The 17,507-nt window shown below is 44.4% G+C and overlaps 1 protein-coding gene across 1 annotated transcript; it reads right to left on the bottom strand.

Moving 5' to 3' along the window:
• Positions 1-1,458: 1,458 nt before the first annotated feature.
• On the bottom strand, positions 1,459-5,734 carry CBX1 (chromobox 1). Its single transcript, XM_056863303.1, has 4 exons — positions 5,560-5,734; positions 4,150-4,327; positions 2,211-2,305; positions 1,459-1,692 (listed from the first exon to the last, which is right to left on the bottom strand). Exons 1-4 carry the CDS (start codon positions 5,709-5,711, stop codon positions 1,548-1,550), a joined length of 570 nt encoding a protein of 189 aa, XP_056719281.1. The 5' UTR covers positions 5,712-5,734; the 3' UTR covers positions 1,459-1,547.
• Positions 5,735-17,507: the final 11,773 nt, after the last annotated feature.

The following is a 17,507-nucleotide window of genomic DNA, read 5'->3' as shown; positions in this document are numbered from 1 at the left end:
AGCTCACTTCCTTGTCTCACCTCACTCTGTCCCCCTTACCTGTGCAGCTTTCCACAGGGAAATGATCTCTCTGGTTGTTGGAATGGAAAAGAATACGGAAACACTTCATCATCTGCAGAACGGATGGAGAGGGGGTACAGGCCGCTTTTCAATATGCTGCCCCATCCTCAAGCCTGCTTTTACCTCTTCCTGTTGAGAGACACTTGCAAACAGCGCCTAGGTTAGAGGAAAGGGGAAAAAGGAGGATCAGGACTATAAATCTAAAGTTTTATTGAGACAAAAAAGACAGTTCAGTATGAAGTTAAAATCCAAACACTTAAGTTTTAGACAACATTTTCACATAAACCTAAAACACATGCTTAATTTTAAAAAAGGTTTATACAATACATTTCTACGTACATACCACCCCGCGAAGGAGGAGAAGTTGGCGGTTTACTGGGATGTGGAGCAAATTTCAGAGGTAAAAATTGTAAAAAGACTTGGTTTAAAATGAATTATCAGCAGAGGACCAGGGCAAGGAAAGCAAGTACTAATGCCCCAAGTCTGAACAGAAAATAGCTTTTACAGAATGGTTTGAAATCTACATTGTGCTGTAGAGGGGTAGATTTCATCCCTGCTTTCCTTCCCTAAAATACCTAGATCTTCTTAAAACAAAGTTTGAAATTCACATACATACGGGGGGGGGGGGGGGGGGGGAGAACCAAAACAAAGAACACAGCACTCCAGAATTGCTTCAGAGAGTAAAGTAATGATATAGAATTAGTAATACTATAAAAAAAGTTTGTTGGGTCATTTTTAACACCAGTGCCCTCAGTACGAGGGGGAGGGGGAAACACATATTGGAGGACACTTCCTCATCTATTCATGAAATAAATGTGACAATTCTGGCAGCTAACTGCATTCATGGCTGCCGCCTCTTCATTTTTTAACACTTAATATAGACCCCCCCTACACACACAGCCTCTCACTTTTCTTTGCAGTAAGAGGCATGTATTTTGTAAGAACTGCAAATTTGGATACAGAGTTGATTCCACTCCCATCCCAAAGCAATCAGAAAGTACCCTCAACCCCCCCCCCCATAATACACCAATAATAGCAAAAGAGAAAGAAAGCCTACACACATGCTAAAACGTAAAAATGCAGTTAACACTATCAGGAAGAAAGGCTGCTAGTCACAGAGACCGTCTTCGTAGCACACGCAGCCCCTGCCCTGCTGCTCCTTGCGGCTGCCTGTCCAGGCCCCAGGCTTTGTCCCACACAAGGTTTTTTGCTTCGTTCCCCCAAAGCAAGTAACAGCTGGGAAAGACTTGCCCCCTCCTCCCCCTCCTTCCCCACACAGGGTTGAGGAAGGAAGGAAAGAAAAAGTAGTGTGCTGCCATGCCAAGCTGGGCGAGGGGCATAGAAAATTGTCCTGTTTTCTACAGAGGGCACCTTCCCTCCTCAGCCAAGAGCCTCTTTGTTTTCTTGTTTCATGCTCAAACCCACAGTCTGGATGTTTTAATACAAAAGTTGGCCAGAAGAGGGATGGGGGTGGAGGGGAAGGAAGGCTAGTTCTTGTCGTCCTTCTTGTCGTCATCCTCTGAGGGGTAGGAGTGCCATGTCAGCCTCTCCTCGTAGAATGAAATGACCACCTGTGGGCACTTGATGTTCGCTTCCTTGGCAGGGACCAGGTCGGCTTCGTCAGAGTTCTTCCTGCAGAGCCAAGTGGAGGAGATGAGAGAGGGAATACTTCAGCCGAAAGATATGAAGAGGCATCCACAGCATTTTTTCCTAACATGGATGTCCGAGGCTGCTGTCTCAGCACCCAGGAACACCTGCCACTCCATTCTGTGGTCGTAAAAAACTGTTGTTCTTATCTTAAAAACAGGCTGCCTCCAAATTGACAGGAACTGCTAAAAACGCCCCAATCACTATTTAGCTTGTATGCAAGTTAATTCGCTGCTGGGTATTTTAGCTGCAACTTCACAATGGTTTAGCATCATTTGGCCTTAAGAGGCTTGAACAGATATATCACTGAAGCACAGCTCATATTGCCCTGGCAGACAAAGAGATGCCCTTCAACCTTTGCAAACAATACCCTCTTCTTCAACACAGGAAAACGGGCATGGCAGCCAATATTTTTCCTCCCAGTATGAAGCACAGCTACAAAACATAGTCTCTGCTAAAGGGGCTTCATCGGAAGAAATGCAAACACCAACGTGCGCACTCACCACTTCATCAGAAACATTAGCTCCCCGCTAGAATCTGTGGCACCAATAATCCGCTCTGGTTCAAACCCTCTTGCAAAGCCTCGAGGCTTATCAGCCTGAAGAAAGAAATGAGGATATTTACTTACAAAATTTTAATCCTCACTCAAGGCAGCTTACAATAAAAAACAAAATAGACAAAAAAAAATCAAGAAACTGTCTAAAACAGAGTATAAGTACATGGCTCAGATCAAATGCACCTCAATTTAAACAGGAATTGCTTGCTGTGAGTCAAAACATTTATGCTTGCTGCTATGGGGGTGGGGGAAGGGAGAGAGATCGACCTTGACTTCATATCAAAGGGTGACCTAAAAATCAAATAAACATCCATCCATCACTGGCTAAAACAAAGAAACATCAACCCTCAGAAAATCCATTCCCAATGCACTGCTAAGAATATGGGGTGCCCCGGTCAGGAATGAGGCAGGGGGTGTGGTTTCCGCATGCATGTATTTAGCTGCTCTGATTGGCAATCATAATACATTTGATGAAAGTGTGCAAACTCTCCAGGAAAATTCACTGTCCATTTCACAAGGATTTTTGTTCCAAATTGCAAGAAGATCTGATAAAATTGTATATATCTACTCTGCTTGCAGATTGCTTTCATGAAATCAGTTTTCAGGTGGACAAATTGTGTGCTTTGGTTCAGCTGATATAGAAGCAGACGCTCCAATCCTTTTAGTATACTGTCTTGTATTACTAAAATTAGTGCTTAACTAAGAATTTTATTGTTTTTATAGATTTTGTTTGTGTTCAGCTTGTGCCCTTATGCTGGCTGATCTCGGATCGTGAATGAAATAAATGTATTCTCAAAGAACTGGAAGAAGCTACCACACTTTGTTTCAGAATTCTTTACAGGGTAGCGCTGCTTTATGGTGCATATTATAACAAGCACAGCATCACTTAGAGCGACAAGGATATTCTGACCCGCATAGCAACACTGCCACAGCAACTTTCTAACCCAGGATGCAAAAAGGTTCCTAGAACTTAGAAGCCAGTGCGATGGAGGAATAAGAGGGGTCTTATTCTTGTTGGTGTGCTTTGATTTTTCTTAAGTCAGGTATTGCCAAAGTTCAAGCCATTCTGGAAAACTCAGGCCAGAAGCTCTCTACAGTACAACTATTAGAAGTCTTCCAGAGCTACAGCTCAGCACCGAAAAGGGTCCAAGAACTATGTTCTGGAAAGCCCTGGCCCAAATTAAGCCACAATCACAGGGAAGTCTGTTGGGAGAAGGGGTGACCAAAGAGGAACTAGGAAGTGGAAAGGCTGGAACTGAAAACAGGGAAGGAAACAGAAGGAGAAAAAATGGGTTTGGGTCCAAGAATGTATGTAAAAGTTGGAAAAAAGGAAACAGTAGAGTGAGAAAGGAGAACTGGCGGCGGCGGGTGGGGGGGACGACAGACGGGACAATGGGGATAAAAAGAGGATGCCAGGAGTAATATGAGGTAAGAACTTTAGTGCCTTGCTGGTGCTAGTGGCCCATCGAGGCCAGCATCTTCTTTCGCACGTTGGCTAGCTATTTGCCCAGATGGAAATGCTAAGAGCTAAACGGGAAAGAATAGGTGAGTGGGTGGCAGGGGAGAACAGGGTGGAAGGGTAGTAATAGGTAGTATGAATTTTTAAGAACGTGGCTACAAACGTACTGCCTCTTGCTGTTTTTTTGAGCTCAGAAAGGACAGCAGACAGTGTTAGCCCCCAAATCCAGAATTCCCTTTTAAATTTCAGGGATTCAGTGCAGAAGTCGCATCACTCAAGTAAATGCCACTCATCTCAAACAGTTAAGAAGGACCTTTGCTCAATTCCCACTGCATTCTTGCTTAGTGACTCCCCAAATTTAGACTTTCTTTAATCATAAGGCCCCAGCAGCCCTCGCTGCGCCACCTCTTGAGAGAATCAGCCTTACCTCCTCTTTCTTTTTCTTTGGTCTGCTCTCCTCCCCCCTATCCTCAGAATCTGAGTCCGCCTTGCGCTTGCTTCCTTCCGACTTGTCACTCTCATGTGCCATTTTCTGGGACTGCAGGAACTCCGCAATGAGGTCAGGGCAGTCGAGGTTCTCCTCCGGCTCCCACGTGTTATCTTCACTGCAACCACAGAACTCTTATTAGCGGGACAAGACAGCAAAATACCAGTTTTTGTAATTAAAAGCTTCTTATGGAAAGACGGGTATGCCAGCCATCAATTTAACTTCAGCAGAAACAAATACTATGCCCAATTACTGACTCTAGAAATTCTTCATTCTTATGGCTACTGATGTGAGTTTTCTAAGTCTGATGTAGAATAAACTGACAGGAATCAATGTTACACCTAAAGGCATGTTCTACAAGACTGGTATTACCAAGGTTTCTGAAAAAAATTCTGGGACAGCAGAAGCAAACCCCCCCCCCCATATGTGATCTAAGTTACAAGCTTGACATGGTTGCCTTGTTTGACCTGAAGCTGACAGAAAGCAACAGGATATAGATGGAGCAAGGAATGAAAGGGTGAGAGTGAAGCTACTAAGGTCTCAGTTGTCTATGCTACTCCTGACCAAGTCCTGGCCTCAAGTCAGTCAGTCAGTTTATTGGAACAGTCCATGACCAGTAAAACTGGCCTCAAGGACATGTATCTAGACATCCATTACCTGGAAAGAAGGAAAGAGAGAAAACAGAATGGCACAACAGCCTTCCATGGCTACTTATGCCTTTGCAGCTTCAACAAGCAGAAGAATGCTTTGAGGCAAAGTAACTGGATGCTCTAGGCTGATCCTGCACTGAGCAGGGGGTCAGACTAGATGGCCTGTATAGACCCTTTAACTCTATGATTCTATGAAATCATTTGTCATGCTTGACCACCCTTCCTGGAGAAAGGATACTGCTACTCATCTAGCACAAACCTGTCATCAATAGACCCCTCCCAAGTGAGGAACATTTATTTGTTCAGGGGCCTTGCTTTACATTTGCAATTCACCTGTTATCTTCTGCAGCAACACAATCTCTGAAGCCCGAAACTTCTCTAGAACATTCTGAAGCAATGAGAGAAACGCAAAGAGAAAAGGGGAGAGGAACCAGTTGGGTTTTAAGTCTGAGTTATCAGCCCAAGCACATCACCCTGGGCAGGATTCAAAATCCAAAGCTGGGCTGGAAACATTCATTTTAACAACTCTTTTTCTTGTCACCCAGAATTTGTTTTTTATTCTATTCTCTATAACCAAGTTTTCTGATCAGCTATTGGTCCGCCACAGATGATTTCCATGTGCACCCAGGTAAACGGGATACTAACTTTCACCTTTAAGAACATGCAGGGAAGGCCTAAAGAGAGGAAAAAGGAACCTTACTCTGAGAAGCCCTTCCACTTGAGCAGGTACTCGACTTTGCCTTTGATGACCCGCCTGTCAAGGACCTTCTCCACCACATACTCTTCCTCCTCTTCTTCTAGGACCTCTTCCACTTTTTTCTTGTTCTGCTTTTTTCCCATTGTGCTTGCCATTTTTGCGGCTTAAAAGGAGGCTGTTTGAGAAAAAGATGCAAGCGGAGGGTCAGGCATCAAGACAGGACATGCAAATATAAAGGTTGAGGGACCGCAGTTGCCACCACTAAAAAGAGAAAGCACACTGAGATACCTTAAAAACAAAAGTCGTAACAAACCTTAGTTCATCAAATGCATCCTGTACACAGGTGAAGCTTTTGTTCATTATGTAAGTCAATTTTACAATACAATTACCTTTATTGGCATATGAATTATGTAAGTCATAGGTAGCTGTGTTTCCACTGATCCAATCATGACAGGCAGCCATGTATATTTCAGATTATGGTTTCCCTGCATTTTATCTTTCACTGTTGTTTAAATATTTGTATTACGAAACATAAACAGGGATGTACAAATACAGAAAGATATACAACAGAAGACCCCCCCCCTTGGTGTACCAAAAGGGACACATCTCAGTAGCAGAAATACCTTACATGAAAAAAGCAGCATGGAGTATAGTGATCTGAGTGTCGGACTAGGATCTGGGAGATCTCCACTGTGTCATGAAACTTGTGTGACTTTGGTCCAGTCACACACAACTTAGCCTGTCCTGTGTCACAGGCTGATTTTTGTGAGAGGAGGGGAAGCTACCTGGAGTCTCCATTGCAGAGAAAAGTGGAATATAAATATCTAAATAGAGACACAAATAAGCAACTGCAGACTTAAGAGCACAACGAGATGCACTAAAGGCTCACCAACGCCAATGGGAGCCTTGGAGAAAGTTCAACCCTTGCTTGATAGCACTCATCCACATCTACTGGAGCATAACACACAGACTACCACACAATGGATGCAATTGCCTACGCTAGCTCAGGTTGGAGGGTTGGTCAAATCTTTGCACTGCAACTGAAGAGACATGGCTACTACTGAACACACATGTGAGTGTTTTGGAAACAAAGGCAGTTGGGAACACACAACTTGCTTCAGCAAAATTTCAACACTGCCAAACTCTGAACAGTGAAGTTCTTCTGTCGAACCCAGCAAGCACTGCTGGTGTTTCACTCAGAGGACTCCGGTCGGCTCTTCATGGCCAAGCACGCAGGAGCCCTAGATTCACTCTGTTTAAAAACAATCCGATAACAAGGATAACTCGGGTAGGGAAGGAGGCACTGAGGATGGGTAGAGGCGCCACAAGGGCACCCAGCAAGCACAGGAGATTAAACAGCTTGCTGTTTCTGGAAATGAAAAGTTACAGTCTACTGGAAAAAAGAAAACTGTGCTGGCCTCCTGCAGGCAAAGCGTCTCGCAGCAGGAGGATATACTTGTCTCAGTCGGGGTCTGATAAAATGCAGACAAAAGGGGCCGTCAAGCACAGCCAGGGTTTGGAGGAAATGGGGCTTGTTTGCAGTGAAGGATGTTCGGCTAGGGAGAGAGACCCAGGAACAGCAGCGGAATGGGGAGGAAGGAGTAAGATTTCTAAAGGGCATGCCAAATTAAACAGGAGTCCAGGGACTAGCGACATTTATTCCAGCATAAGCTTTTGTGGGCCAGAACTCACTTCCACAGATGGATGAAGTGTTCATCCATTAGGCAGACACATTTATACTTCGAACTACCAGCAAGAGAAAGGCAACAGTGCTGGGTTTGTGTACGTGTGGGGAGATGTTTATAGGAGTGCAATTTAAAACACAATCCAACCAAAAGAACAAATAACTCAGCAGGTAAAGACCACTACCAAATGTTAGTAGACAGGTAAAACGGGATTGACATCATATCTAACCCAGGAAAGTACAGGGTGAGACAAACAGATCCTGTTAGAAATGCAGAATGACCGTATAGAGGTTAGCTGAATGTATTGGCATCTACACAATGCTGGAGATGCTAATAAAATGCTAATTGGATCATAATAAAAACAGAGCAGGGAAGAATGTTGTAAGCTGCTTTGGGTCCCCACTGGGAGAAAGGCGGGATATAAAAGAAGTAAACAAATAAAACTATTATGAATAAACAATCCCAAACCCTTGTTCAAAGTGGGAGTGTGAAGGATGATAGCACTGAACTACTTAATCCTGCACTTACCCATTAGATTCTCATTTTGAAGTTACTTTGTACAACTTCTGAGATACAGCTTGAGAGTAACAAAATCCTTTCAGCAAAATCCATCTTGATATATCAGCCAGGTGGGGGGGGGGGAGAGAAGATGAGTAGACAAAGGAGACAAGTCTGCACCTTCCTGAAGTATGGTTTCAAGAGCAACAAGCTCTATTACTAATCTGAGAGTGGATGGTCAACTGGCTACCCCTAAACATTTGGAATTATGAGTCCTAGAAGTCATAAAAGCTGAGTCAAAGTGTCTTCTGAACCATATTGATACTCCTCATTGCCTTTAGGTATTAACATCCTTCTCTGCAGGCATAACCAGTGACCAGAAAGCGTCAGGATTCCAGTAGGATGTTCGAGCTTCACACATAAGGATCCAAAGATGCCTGTGGGGGCTTAAGTGAATCCCCTCACCAAACTCACAACAGCTTTTATGAAACAGCATGCTTTCAGTTTATTCTACTAACCTTATTAGTTAGACTGAGGGGAATGCACGAAAGGAGAGTGGAGCCTTGGACAACAGGCAACCAGAAGGCCTCCTAAGCAAGATTGCCACACTACTCCAGTTTCTGCTTTAGCTTCAAACCATCGCCACACTTTCCTTTATTAGAGGGAAAGTCATTTTGCCAGGATTCAGCCGACCATAGTTTTTATGCAGTTCCGTTCTCAGTTTTCCTTCTATAGCCAACTTTTGACAGTGACACAGTCTATTCTTCAGCGGACTTCAAGCCATGCCCAGTGCTGCCTTCATAACACACTGCCTTATAAATCTCTATGTAGGAACAGTGCTCGGATGTGGGGGTTACAGTGCCAGAATAGGATATTAGAGACCCGGTATGGCAACAAAACAAGGGGAAGAAAAATCTTAACCCTATGAAACCAGAATAAGGTACCCAAAAGGTAAGGAATCAACATGAAACCATGGGCTAATATTGATACGAGTGAGTTTGTGAATAATATATAGTAAATTTAACACAGACATTAAAATAAATATAAATATAAACTTGTATGAAGCCCTGTTCAAGCCACTATGTATCTATGCTGAACATGCCAAATAAACATAAAAACACAAAATTACAACAGTGCCACAATGTATCCAAACAATATCACAGCTCAGACCAAACACATTTTGGCTGTAAAGCCTTCTTCAGTGGTCCGAATACTACAATTCTGAATACACTTATGCCATTGTAAAAGTACATAATTGTATGAGAAAACTGCAATTCTTAGACTGAGTAAAATGACATTTGTAAAGTGTAAAGTCTAAAATTTGTTTATATTTATTCCATCCAGAGTTGCCTTTATAGACTAAGGCTCCTTTCACAGTCTTCCAGTCATTAAGATGTATAAAGTTAACATGGGTACTTAATTCTGTAGTTTTTTAGGGTTACATTTTCCCCTTTGTTGTTTGTGCAACCTTCAGCCTAACCTACCTCACAGGATTGCAGAGAGGATAAAATGGAAGAGGGGAAGAACTACATATGCCACACTGAACTCTTAGGACGAAAGGTAGGGTAAAAATGTGCTAATAAACATCACCAGTGTGCTCTGCTCTGATTTGTATAGCCTTTTACTATCAGCATTTCTATCTTCTCTCTTACATGTTTTTAGCACCCATCCAGGTTATAACCCAGTAGTAGCCTCATCCACCTGCGGCTGATGCTCCTCTGCCTCCTGTTCAAACAAATGCACATCCCTCCACGTACCTTTTTCTTATGCTGCATAGCTAGTGCTGGTAACTGGAAACATTGGTGGAGAGTGGGGCTGGTAAGTGGGGGGGGGGAAATTAAGGGATGCCTTTTACCAAAGCAGCTGAAATTGAAAATGTTGGCTACAAACATTTGAGTTACACAAACACAGATGAGACTGGGATCTGCAGGCCACACAGCCAAGATAGCTGGTGTGTGTATGGGGAGGATTCCTATGCATCCAGCTAGTAAAAATGTCTCAGGAACTCATTGAGAGGTTCAAGAAAGAACTCAACTTGGCTTAAGATACTTCTCTTATCAAAATAGGTCTTCAGATCCCCAAGTGGGAAATGCAAGATTTAAAAAAAGAGTAAGCATCCCTCAAATGACCATATGCAACCCTCTACTTGCCAATGTGAGGCTCATCCTGCAGTGCTGTTTCTGGCTACATTCCAAATAGTGACCCAACAGGTATCGTTTAAACACCACTTTATCCTAACAAACAGACCATCATCTGAAATAAAGATTCTTTACCACGTCTACATTATCAGGTTTCATCTCACTCTTATCACTGCCCTAAATCAATTCACTTCTTTGATGATTTCCCTCAAATGACCCCCTTTCTTTATGTCTTTCTGGTTTTAGCCAATAAGCACTTCCCTACCATTACCTCTTCTACCTCTCCTCTCTACTATCCAATATATTTCTACAACTCCATCACTACGAATCAGATTGCCTGGGGTGCTCCTCAATATTCCTACCCATATTTAGAAAACCACATCCATCCATTTCCAGTACTGCCCCATTGAATTTCCTATCTGTAGCAGACCTTTTCAAAATTGTTATAAAGTTGCTGCCGACTCAAGGCAGCCCCATAGGGTTTTCGAAGCAAGAGGCATTTGGAGGTGGTTTGCCACTGCCTGCCTCTGTGTACTAATCCTGGATTTCCCTCGGGGTCTTCCATCCAAGCATTAACCAAGCTGACCCTGCTTAGCTTCCAAGATCTGATGTGACTGGGCTAGCCTGGACTATCCAGATCAGGGCAGCGTACCCATACCCACAGTTTATCTATTGAGACCATCACTTACACTCCCTGCCCCTTCCAAGAAGTCCAACCAAGTTACTCCTACCTCTGTGATTTGCATCCAGATTCCACCCATGAACCACAATACTGCATCTATGTAGTACACCCCCCCAGAACTCCGACCCAACTCCATTCCCTAAATATACCACTAAGCAATACCTGGCAAATCAAAGGATGCCCACATATCACGCATTCCTGCCTAGGATATCTTCCACTAGCACTGTTCCCAAAACAAACCCAGCATGCAAAACTTACTGACTAACCTTGCTGCTGTGAAAATAAAATGGTGTATGTGTGTGTGGGGGGGAGAATGGTGTCTGCCACCTTGAGCTCCTTGGAAAAAGAAGCAAAAATGCAAAATAAATGAATAAACCCACTCCCCTTTTTAGGGGGAAAAAGCCATTACATGAGCACACCATATTAAGAAAAAGGCCTTCATCGCTTTTTACACACATTTAGTCTTATACCTCCTCCCCCAGTAATTCCCTCTAGGCCATAGTAGTCTACCCCCATTCCCAATTTTGAAAGCCAGATTGCACCCCATTGCAACCCATTTCCCACCTCCAAGTATGAAAAGACCCCCATACACACACACTATACAACCCAATCACAGCCTCTTCCATGCCATAACATGCACCTTCCCCCCTCCTGGAGAATGTAAAAAATTAGTTCGGTTTCTAAGGAGGGTGAAGTCAGTGTTGGGCGGGGGGGGGGGAGTAGAGGAAGGTGAAATATGTAGGGCTGAAATGAGCTCTATTTCACAAAAGCTCATTTTTTAATAAATGTGGTTAGTCTTTATGGTGCCACTGGACTTTTTAAAAAGTTTTGTAACGCACCCTTCCCCCCCCCCACTTTTTAAACCGTTAATCCCACACACTCTTTGGAAGCCCCCCTTCCCCCAAAAAATCACCTACTTAACAACAAAGGCCGATAATATACCCCTCTACAACCCATACATTTCCCCCCTTTTCAAGGCTACCCCCCCCCCACACAGCACCATTCACTTCCCTCCTTTATTCCCCCCCCCCCATTAAGTCAGTCGAGCAAACGAAAGCAGTGAAGGAACCCAGTGAAGAAAACAGGATTTGGAAAGCCTGGGCGAAGGGCAGCAGCCCACGACGGGTGGCCAGCTCCAAAACCCAAGAGAAAGGGCGAAAACGCATGGGAGGTTTTTGCCTTGGATTTGCCGCTCTCTAGATGCACATTCTCCCCCCCCCCCATCCGAATCTCAAAACTCTGCATGGGGGGCTTATTAATGGCCCTTTATGCACGGGAGGTTTTTGCCTCGGGTTTGCCGCTCTCTAGATGCACGTTTTCCCCATCCAAATTATCAGAACTCTGCATGGGGGGGGGCTTATTGTTGAGCGCTGAGAATTTGGCTGGGGGGGGGGAATGCGCATTGAGAGATCCCAGGCAAAAAACAAACAAACAAAACCCCTCCCGTGCCCAAAGAGAGAAGTTCCTGCATCTAAACCGGGGCAGTCATTGGGGAGTTAGTGAGGCTTTTTAAGAGATCCCTTTGAGCAGAGGATGAAACGTGGAGAGCCCCGCCCACCCCGAACATAACATGAAAAGAAAAGGGCAAGAGTCGAGCAGCACCTTAAAGACTAACACAAATATTTTCTGGCAGGGTGTGAGCTTTCGTGAGCCACAGCTCGCTTCTTCAGATCTGGTGCTCCTGGACTCTTGCCCTTTTCTTTTAATGTTATTAAACTGAAGAAGTGAGCGGTGGCCCACGAAAGCTCACACCCTGCCAGAAAATAGTCTTGAAGGTGCTACTGGACTCTTGCTCTTTTCTACTACTGCAGACAGACTAACACGGCGGCCCACTGTGAAATAACATTAAAAGAGAGCAACCTCTTCTCTTCCCCCACCCCCTAGCCTTATTATCCTTTTGGGAGGAGACCCTTCTTCAGCCCTCCATGTTTCACTGTCCTCTACTTCCCCCCCACCCCCGACACTGACCTCACCCCCACCCCTAGAAACCTCACTAATTTTCTTTATATCCTCCAAGGGGGGGGAAAGGCTGTTTCTTCAGGAGAGGACCCCCCCCCCAAATCCCACCCCCCAACATGGCCGCCCAGCCCGCGCGCGCGCTCTCCGTTCGAGCATCTCTCCCCTCCCCCTCCCCATTTCGGCGCTCTTTTTTACCTGCTTGAGCCTCACCACGGCGGAGAAAAAAAAGGAAAAAATAATTATTAAAACGGAAACCCAAAAAGAAAAGAAAAAAAACCCCGGCGCGGAGGAAGAAGGCGCGAGCCGGAGAGAAAGAGGAGGTCCGTTTTAAAGTTTAAAAAAAAAATTGAGGGAGCTGGGGAGAGAGACGGTTGGACGACGGGCCTCCCGCGCTCCAGCCTCCTCCGCCAAACAAAAGAGCGCTGCAACCCCTCTGCCCGCCGAGACGCATCGCGCATGCTCCGCCTAGCCTCCGCCCACAACCCCTCCCCTTCGCCCGCGGCCTTCTGGGAGCGGATGCCGCGGTGTGTGAGCGCATCCCCCCCCCGGTCCGATTTTTTTTAAACGCCCCAAATACTACAACTCCCAGAAACACCAGGGGCTAGAATAGGCGCTCGCAAGGTTGCCCCTCGCCCGCTTGGCTCCCTGGGAGAAGTGGTGTTTTTTCCCCCCCGACTCCTTATGATTAAGGGCGTTCCTTTATTTTCAAGAACAGCCTTTCTGGTTCTTTTTGCTGCATTTTTGTGCGTGCAGTGCAATCCCTTTTTTCCCCCTGTGTGTATAAAGTGCCGTACAGTCGCAGATGACTTATGGCGACCCCTTTTTAGGGGTAGAAAAGGGCAAGAATCCAGTAGCACCTTAAAGACTAACAAAAATATTTGTTATCAGAAATATTTTCTGATAGGGTATGAGCTTTCGTGAGCCACAGCTCACTTCTTCAGGTACCCTATCAGAAAATATTTACAAAATATTCAGATACCCTATCAGAAAATATTTTTGTTAGGCTTTAAGGTGCTACTGGACTCTTGCCCTTTTCCACTACTGCAGACAGACTAACACGGCTACCCACTGTGAATTACCTTTTTAGGGGGGTTTTCATGGCAAGAGACTAACAGAGGTGGTTTGCCAGTGCCTTCCTCTGCACAGCAACCCTGGTCTTCCTTGGTGGTCTCCCATCCAAATACCAACCAGGGCTGACCCTGCTTAGCTTCTGAGAGCTGATGAGATCAGGCTAGCCATCCAGGTCAGGGCCACCTTTTTTCTACTGATGTAAAAACCAAGTTGGTTTCCCTGTTGGTTGAAATAAATAAATATGTTTAATGCATTCCAGGACCAATAAAAATAGAATCAATATAATAATTCAAACTTCCAGTATATCAAAAAACCTTTTAGAAAAGAAACGTTTTAAAATTATAAATTCTCTCTCTCTGTTGAAGATACTATTATTGTGCTACAAGAGGCTGTCAACAATTGAATTGTGTGTAATGAAAGGCTTTAGCACCACATGGTACTTTGGATTGCTTCCACAAGGAGCTCTTGCCCTGTTGTGCCTACTAAGTTGCAGCAGTTCTTTTGGGACTTCCACACAACAATGTCATCCCATCATTCTTCTTCCAGGTGTCCCTCAGCTCTGCTGTGACTTTTCTTAAATCTGCATCAATCTTTTCTAAAAGATTCTCTCCAAAGAGACTTTGGAGTAGGGTTGCCCCATCGGGGAACCCATGAGTCTTTGACGTTTAGACTAGCCTTGTGAAGGCAGGAGGATATGTTGCTACCCATGGGGAGTATTTATCTATGGACTGTATAATATAGGAGTCAAGTACCAACTGAAGAAATTAAGGTGTCAGAAGAGGAACTGATGAAGAACAGAAACGGCCATCTTCCTCTTCTACCTGACATCAGTTGAAGATGATTTATGGATTATTAGTCCTGTTATAGGAAAAGATATAGATTAGAAAAAAATACAGGTTAACATCTGGATAAACATAGGAACATGCTATTTTGACTATAATTATACTTACCTGTGTTGAGATTGTTGAAACCATCTATGGTTGTTGATTTACAGTACCACTGGTTTGTTGTGTATTTGTATTTATATTTATATATGTTGATAAGTTGAGTATATATTTGAAGAATCATTATTGTTTCTGTGTGTATTTGGATTTAAATACATTGCACACAGAAGTGTCTATTTTTTGCTGACTACCTGGAGGTTGGCAACCCTACTTTGGGGGAAATGTAGCAAGGAAGGTGCAGAGTTCCATACCTACCCAGCCATATCCGGTGCCTGCCATATTTGATGTCATTTCCCTTCCTGCCCACCATTCCCTCTACCTGCTACCAGGCGAAAAGCTCACCAGTGGTGGTGGAGGGAATGACGGATGAGAAGCATGGAGAAAACACCATGCCAAAAACTACATTGCAACAGCAATGAGAAGGAAACCTGGAGAAGTGCCCTGTTCGGAAGAAATTTTGGTGTTCAAGCCCATCCGCTGATACCAGAACAAGGTCCTCTGAGGTATAACTTCTAGGAGAAAGCAGGACCCTGATTGACCAATGAGGCAGCTCCTGAAGGGACATTGACAACTTTAGCAACTCATGCAAAAATGTTAACAGGGTATCTTAAGGGGGGGGGAGTATTGGGGTCAATGTTTAAGCCAGATAAATACCAGAAAATATGTCATGTTCTTAATAAACAGGGGCACTTGTATAATCGTAAAGGCAGTTTCTTGGAAATAAATCCTATTGAATAAAATGGGATTTACATCTGAGTAAACCTGCTTTGGTTCGCTTGCAGACAGTGCAATCCTAACAGAGTTTCACCCTCCTAAGCCCACTGACATCAACTGATGTAGAAGAATTGCCCTGGTAGAGCATTGTTAACAAGGGGGGGGGGTGGATAATGGTGTCTGAGGTGGAAAATAGAAAGGATATTCTCTTGTTCATGTAATTTGTGTTGGGACTCAATATTGGCTAGCAAAGGCCATCTCACTGTGCTATGGGGCCACTTTGTTCTTAAGCACTCTTTAACTATCAATTTGGACTCAACCTCTGCTGCAGCACACTTATTAGAAAGAAAGCCCTAGTTTGTTCAATCAGACTTTTTTAATATGGTTGCCAGTTCCAGGTTGGAAAATTCCTGGAGATTTTAGGGTGGAGTCTGGGGAAGGCAGGGTTTGGGGAGGGGAGAGACCTCAGCCAGATATAGTACCATACAGTCCACCCTCCAAAGCAGACATTTTTTCCAGAGGGACTGATTTCTGTCACCTGATGATCAGTTGTAATCCCAGGAGATCTTCAGGTCCCACCTGGAGGTTGGCAACCCTGTTTCTGATGCACTGTTCATATCTCAGTCTCAGCTAAGAGGTGCCAAGGCTCAAATCTGCCCAGAAGTCCTAAATCCTGATCACACATGAACAAGCAGCTGCCTTAAATTGAATCAGCCCATTGATCCATTAAGGCCGGTATTGTCTACTCTGACTGGCAGCAGCTCTCCAGAGTCTGAGGCATAAGTCTTTCACATCACCTACTACCTGATCGTTTGAGCTAGAGATTGAACATGGGAGCTTCTGCATGCCGAGATCCCCTTGCACTGAGCCTTCCTTCCCACAAGTGTTCAGGATGATTTCATTCAGAGCAAAGGAACCACTCTACGAACATACACAGAGTACTCTTTTAAACCCTGCTATTGCATGGAATTCTGGGGAGGAAGTCTGGCGCAAAAATCTCTGAAGAGTGGATTCCTTTACCTACCCATTCACACTTTTGAATGCACGCTCTTCATGGACGACGTAGGTATTCTAAAGCCTTGACCCTGGGCTCATTCTCCAGGGAGAAAATCCCATTGAATGCAACGGGATTTACTTCCCTGCTTTTGTTTTTAAATCCATTATCCTAACTACACAACAGCATTTGAGAGATCAAATTGAGGATGGCCTCTATTTTGGACTTCTTGATGCCAAGTAAAGAACTGGGACCATCGATGGAGGGAGGTGTAGGGGAATTTAATATTTTTTCTTTTATGATTATATACAATTATCTTTTAATGGTCCCTAACTGCCTTTATTTTTTTACTGTTTAACTCAATTGTTAAACCATCTGCTTAATACTTTTGGAAAAATTTGATTTTTTAATGGGAACATTTAATACTTTTTGATCTAATCCCTTATTTACATCTTTTATTAATTTTGTACTAGTACTGATTTAAGGATGATAGATAGGATAAGAATATGGTAATTAAAATAGTATTCCGTTAGCAAAGGTTCATATAATTTAATTTTAGACGGAAGAGGGAGAGGGGGAAGTCAATTTAAGGTTAATTTGGTAGTATTAGTTGTTTTTTAGGATTACTGCTTTTTTTAAAATATTGGATATTGTTTACTATGTTGATGTGTTACTTAAGAAAATAAAAAAAATTATTTCAGAAAAAAAGAACTGGGACCATCGCGCGCGCAGGATGCAATTTGCAGCCGGAAACCAGAGCGCCCAGACGAAACTTCGCCCCCGCGAGCTATTCCAGCACGTTCCGAGCCTGAAGACTACATTTCCCGTCAACCCGCGCGGCCTGCCGCTGCCAGGGAGGGAGGTGGTCACGTGGAAGAACTGGTGCGAAACGCAGCTGGGCTTCAGCATTCTTAAAGGGGCCGCGGCGGCAGGTAGGGGCGGGTGTTGGGGGGAACGTCTGTTAAGGAAATCAAGACCGTAAGTGAAGAGGGTGAAAGCATGGATGGGGGTGGGGATTTTTTGCAGTTGGGGGGTGCGAGGGAAGTGGGGCAACTGGGACTGGGTGGGGTGGGGGGCTTGGATTAGGAAAGAGCTCCAAGGGGCGTGGGTGGGGATTGCTATGGGGAGGGAAACAAACAGGTGGCTCAGTTGCTGGCGGGCCGTGGCGAAAGAGGGCAAGGAGAAACCACGGGGCTCTGAAGCATAGGCCCTTTATGCACGGGAGGTTTTGCCTTGAATGGAATTAGATGCCCATTTCCCCCATCC

Source organism: Euleptes europaea, chromosome 18, assembly GCF_029931775.1.
Source record: "Euleptes europaea isolate rEulEur1 chromosome 18, rEulEur1.hap1, whole genome shotgun sequence".
NCBI classification, from domain to species: domain Eukaryota; kingdom Metazoa; phylum Chordata; class Lepidosauria; order Squamata; family Sphaerodactylidae; genus Euleptes; species Euleptes europaea.
This window is presented reverse-complemented; position numbering and strand designations above follow the sequence as displayed.

Excerpts from the sequence above, each read along its gene's own strand:
- CBX1 (XM_056863303.1), bottom strand. The coding sequence starts at position 5,711 with ATGGCAAGCACAATGGGAAAAAAGCAGAACAAGAAAAAAGTGGAAGAG. Across the intron at positions 4,328-5,559 it reads AAGTGGAAGGGCTTCTCAGA|TGAAGATAACACGTGGGAGC; the intron begins GTAAGGTTCCTT and ends CTGTGGTTGCAG. Across the intron at positions 1,693-2,210 it reads CTAATGTTTCTGATGAAGTG|GAAGAACTCTGACGAAGCCG; the intron begins GTGAGTGCGCAC and ends TTGGCTCTGCAG.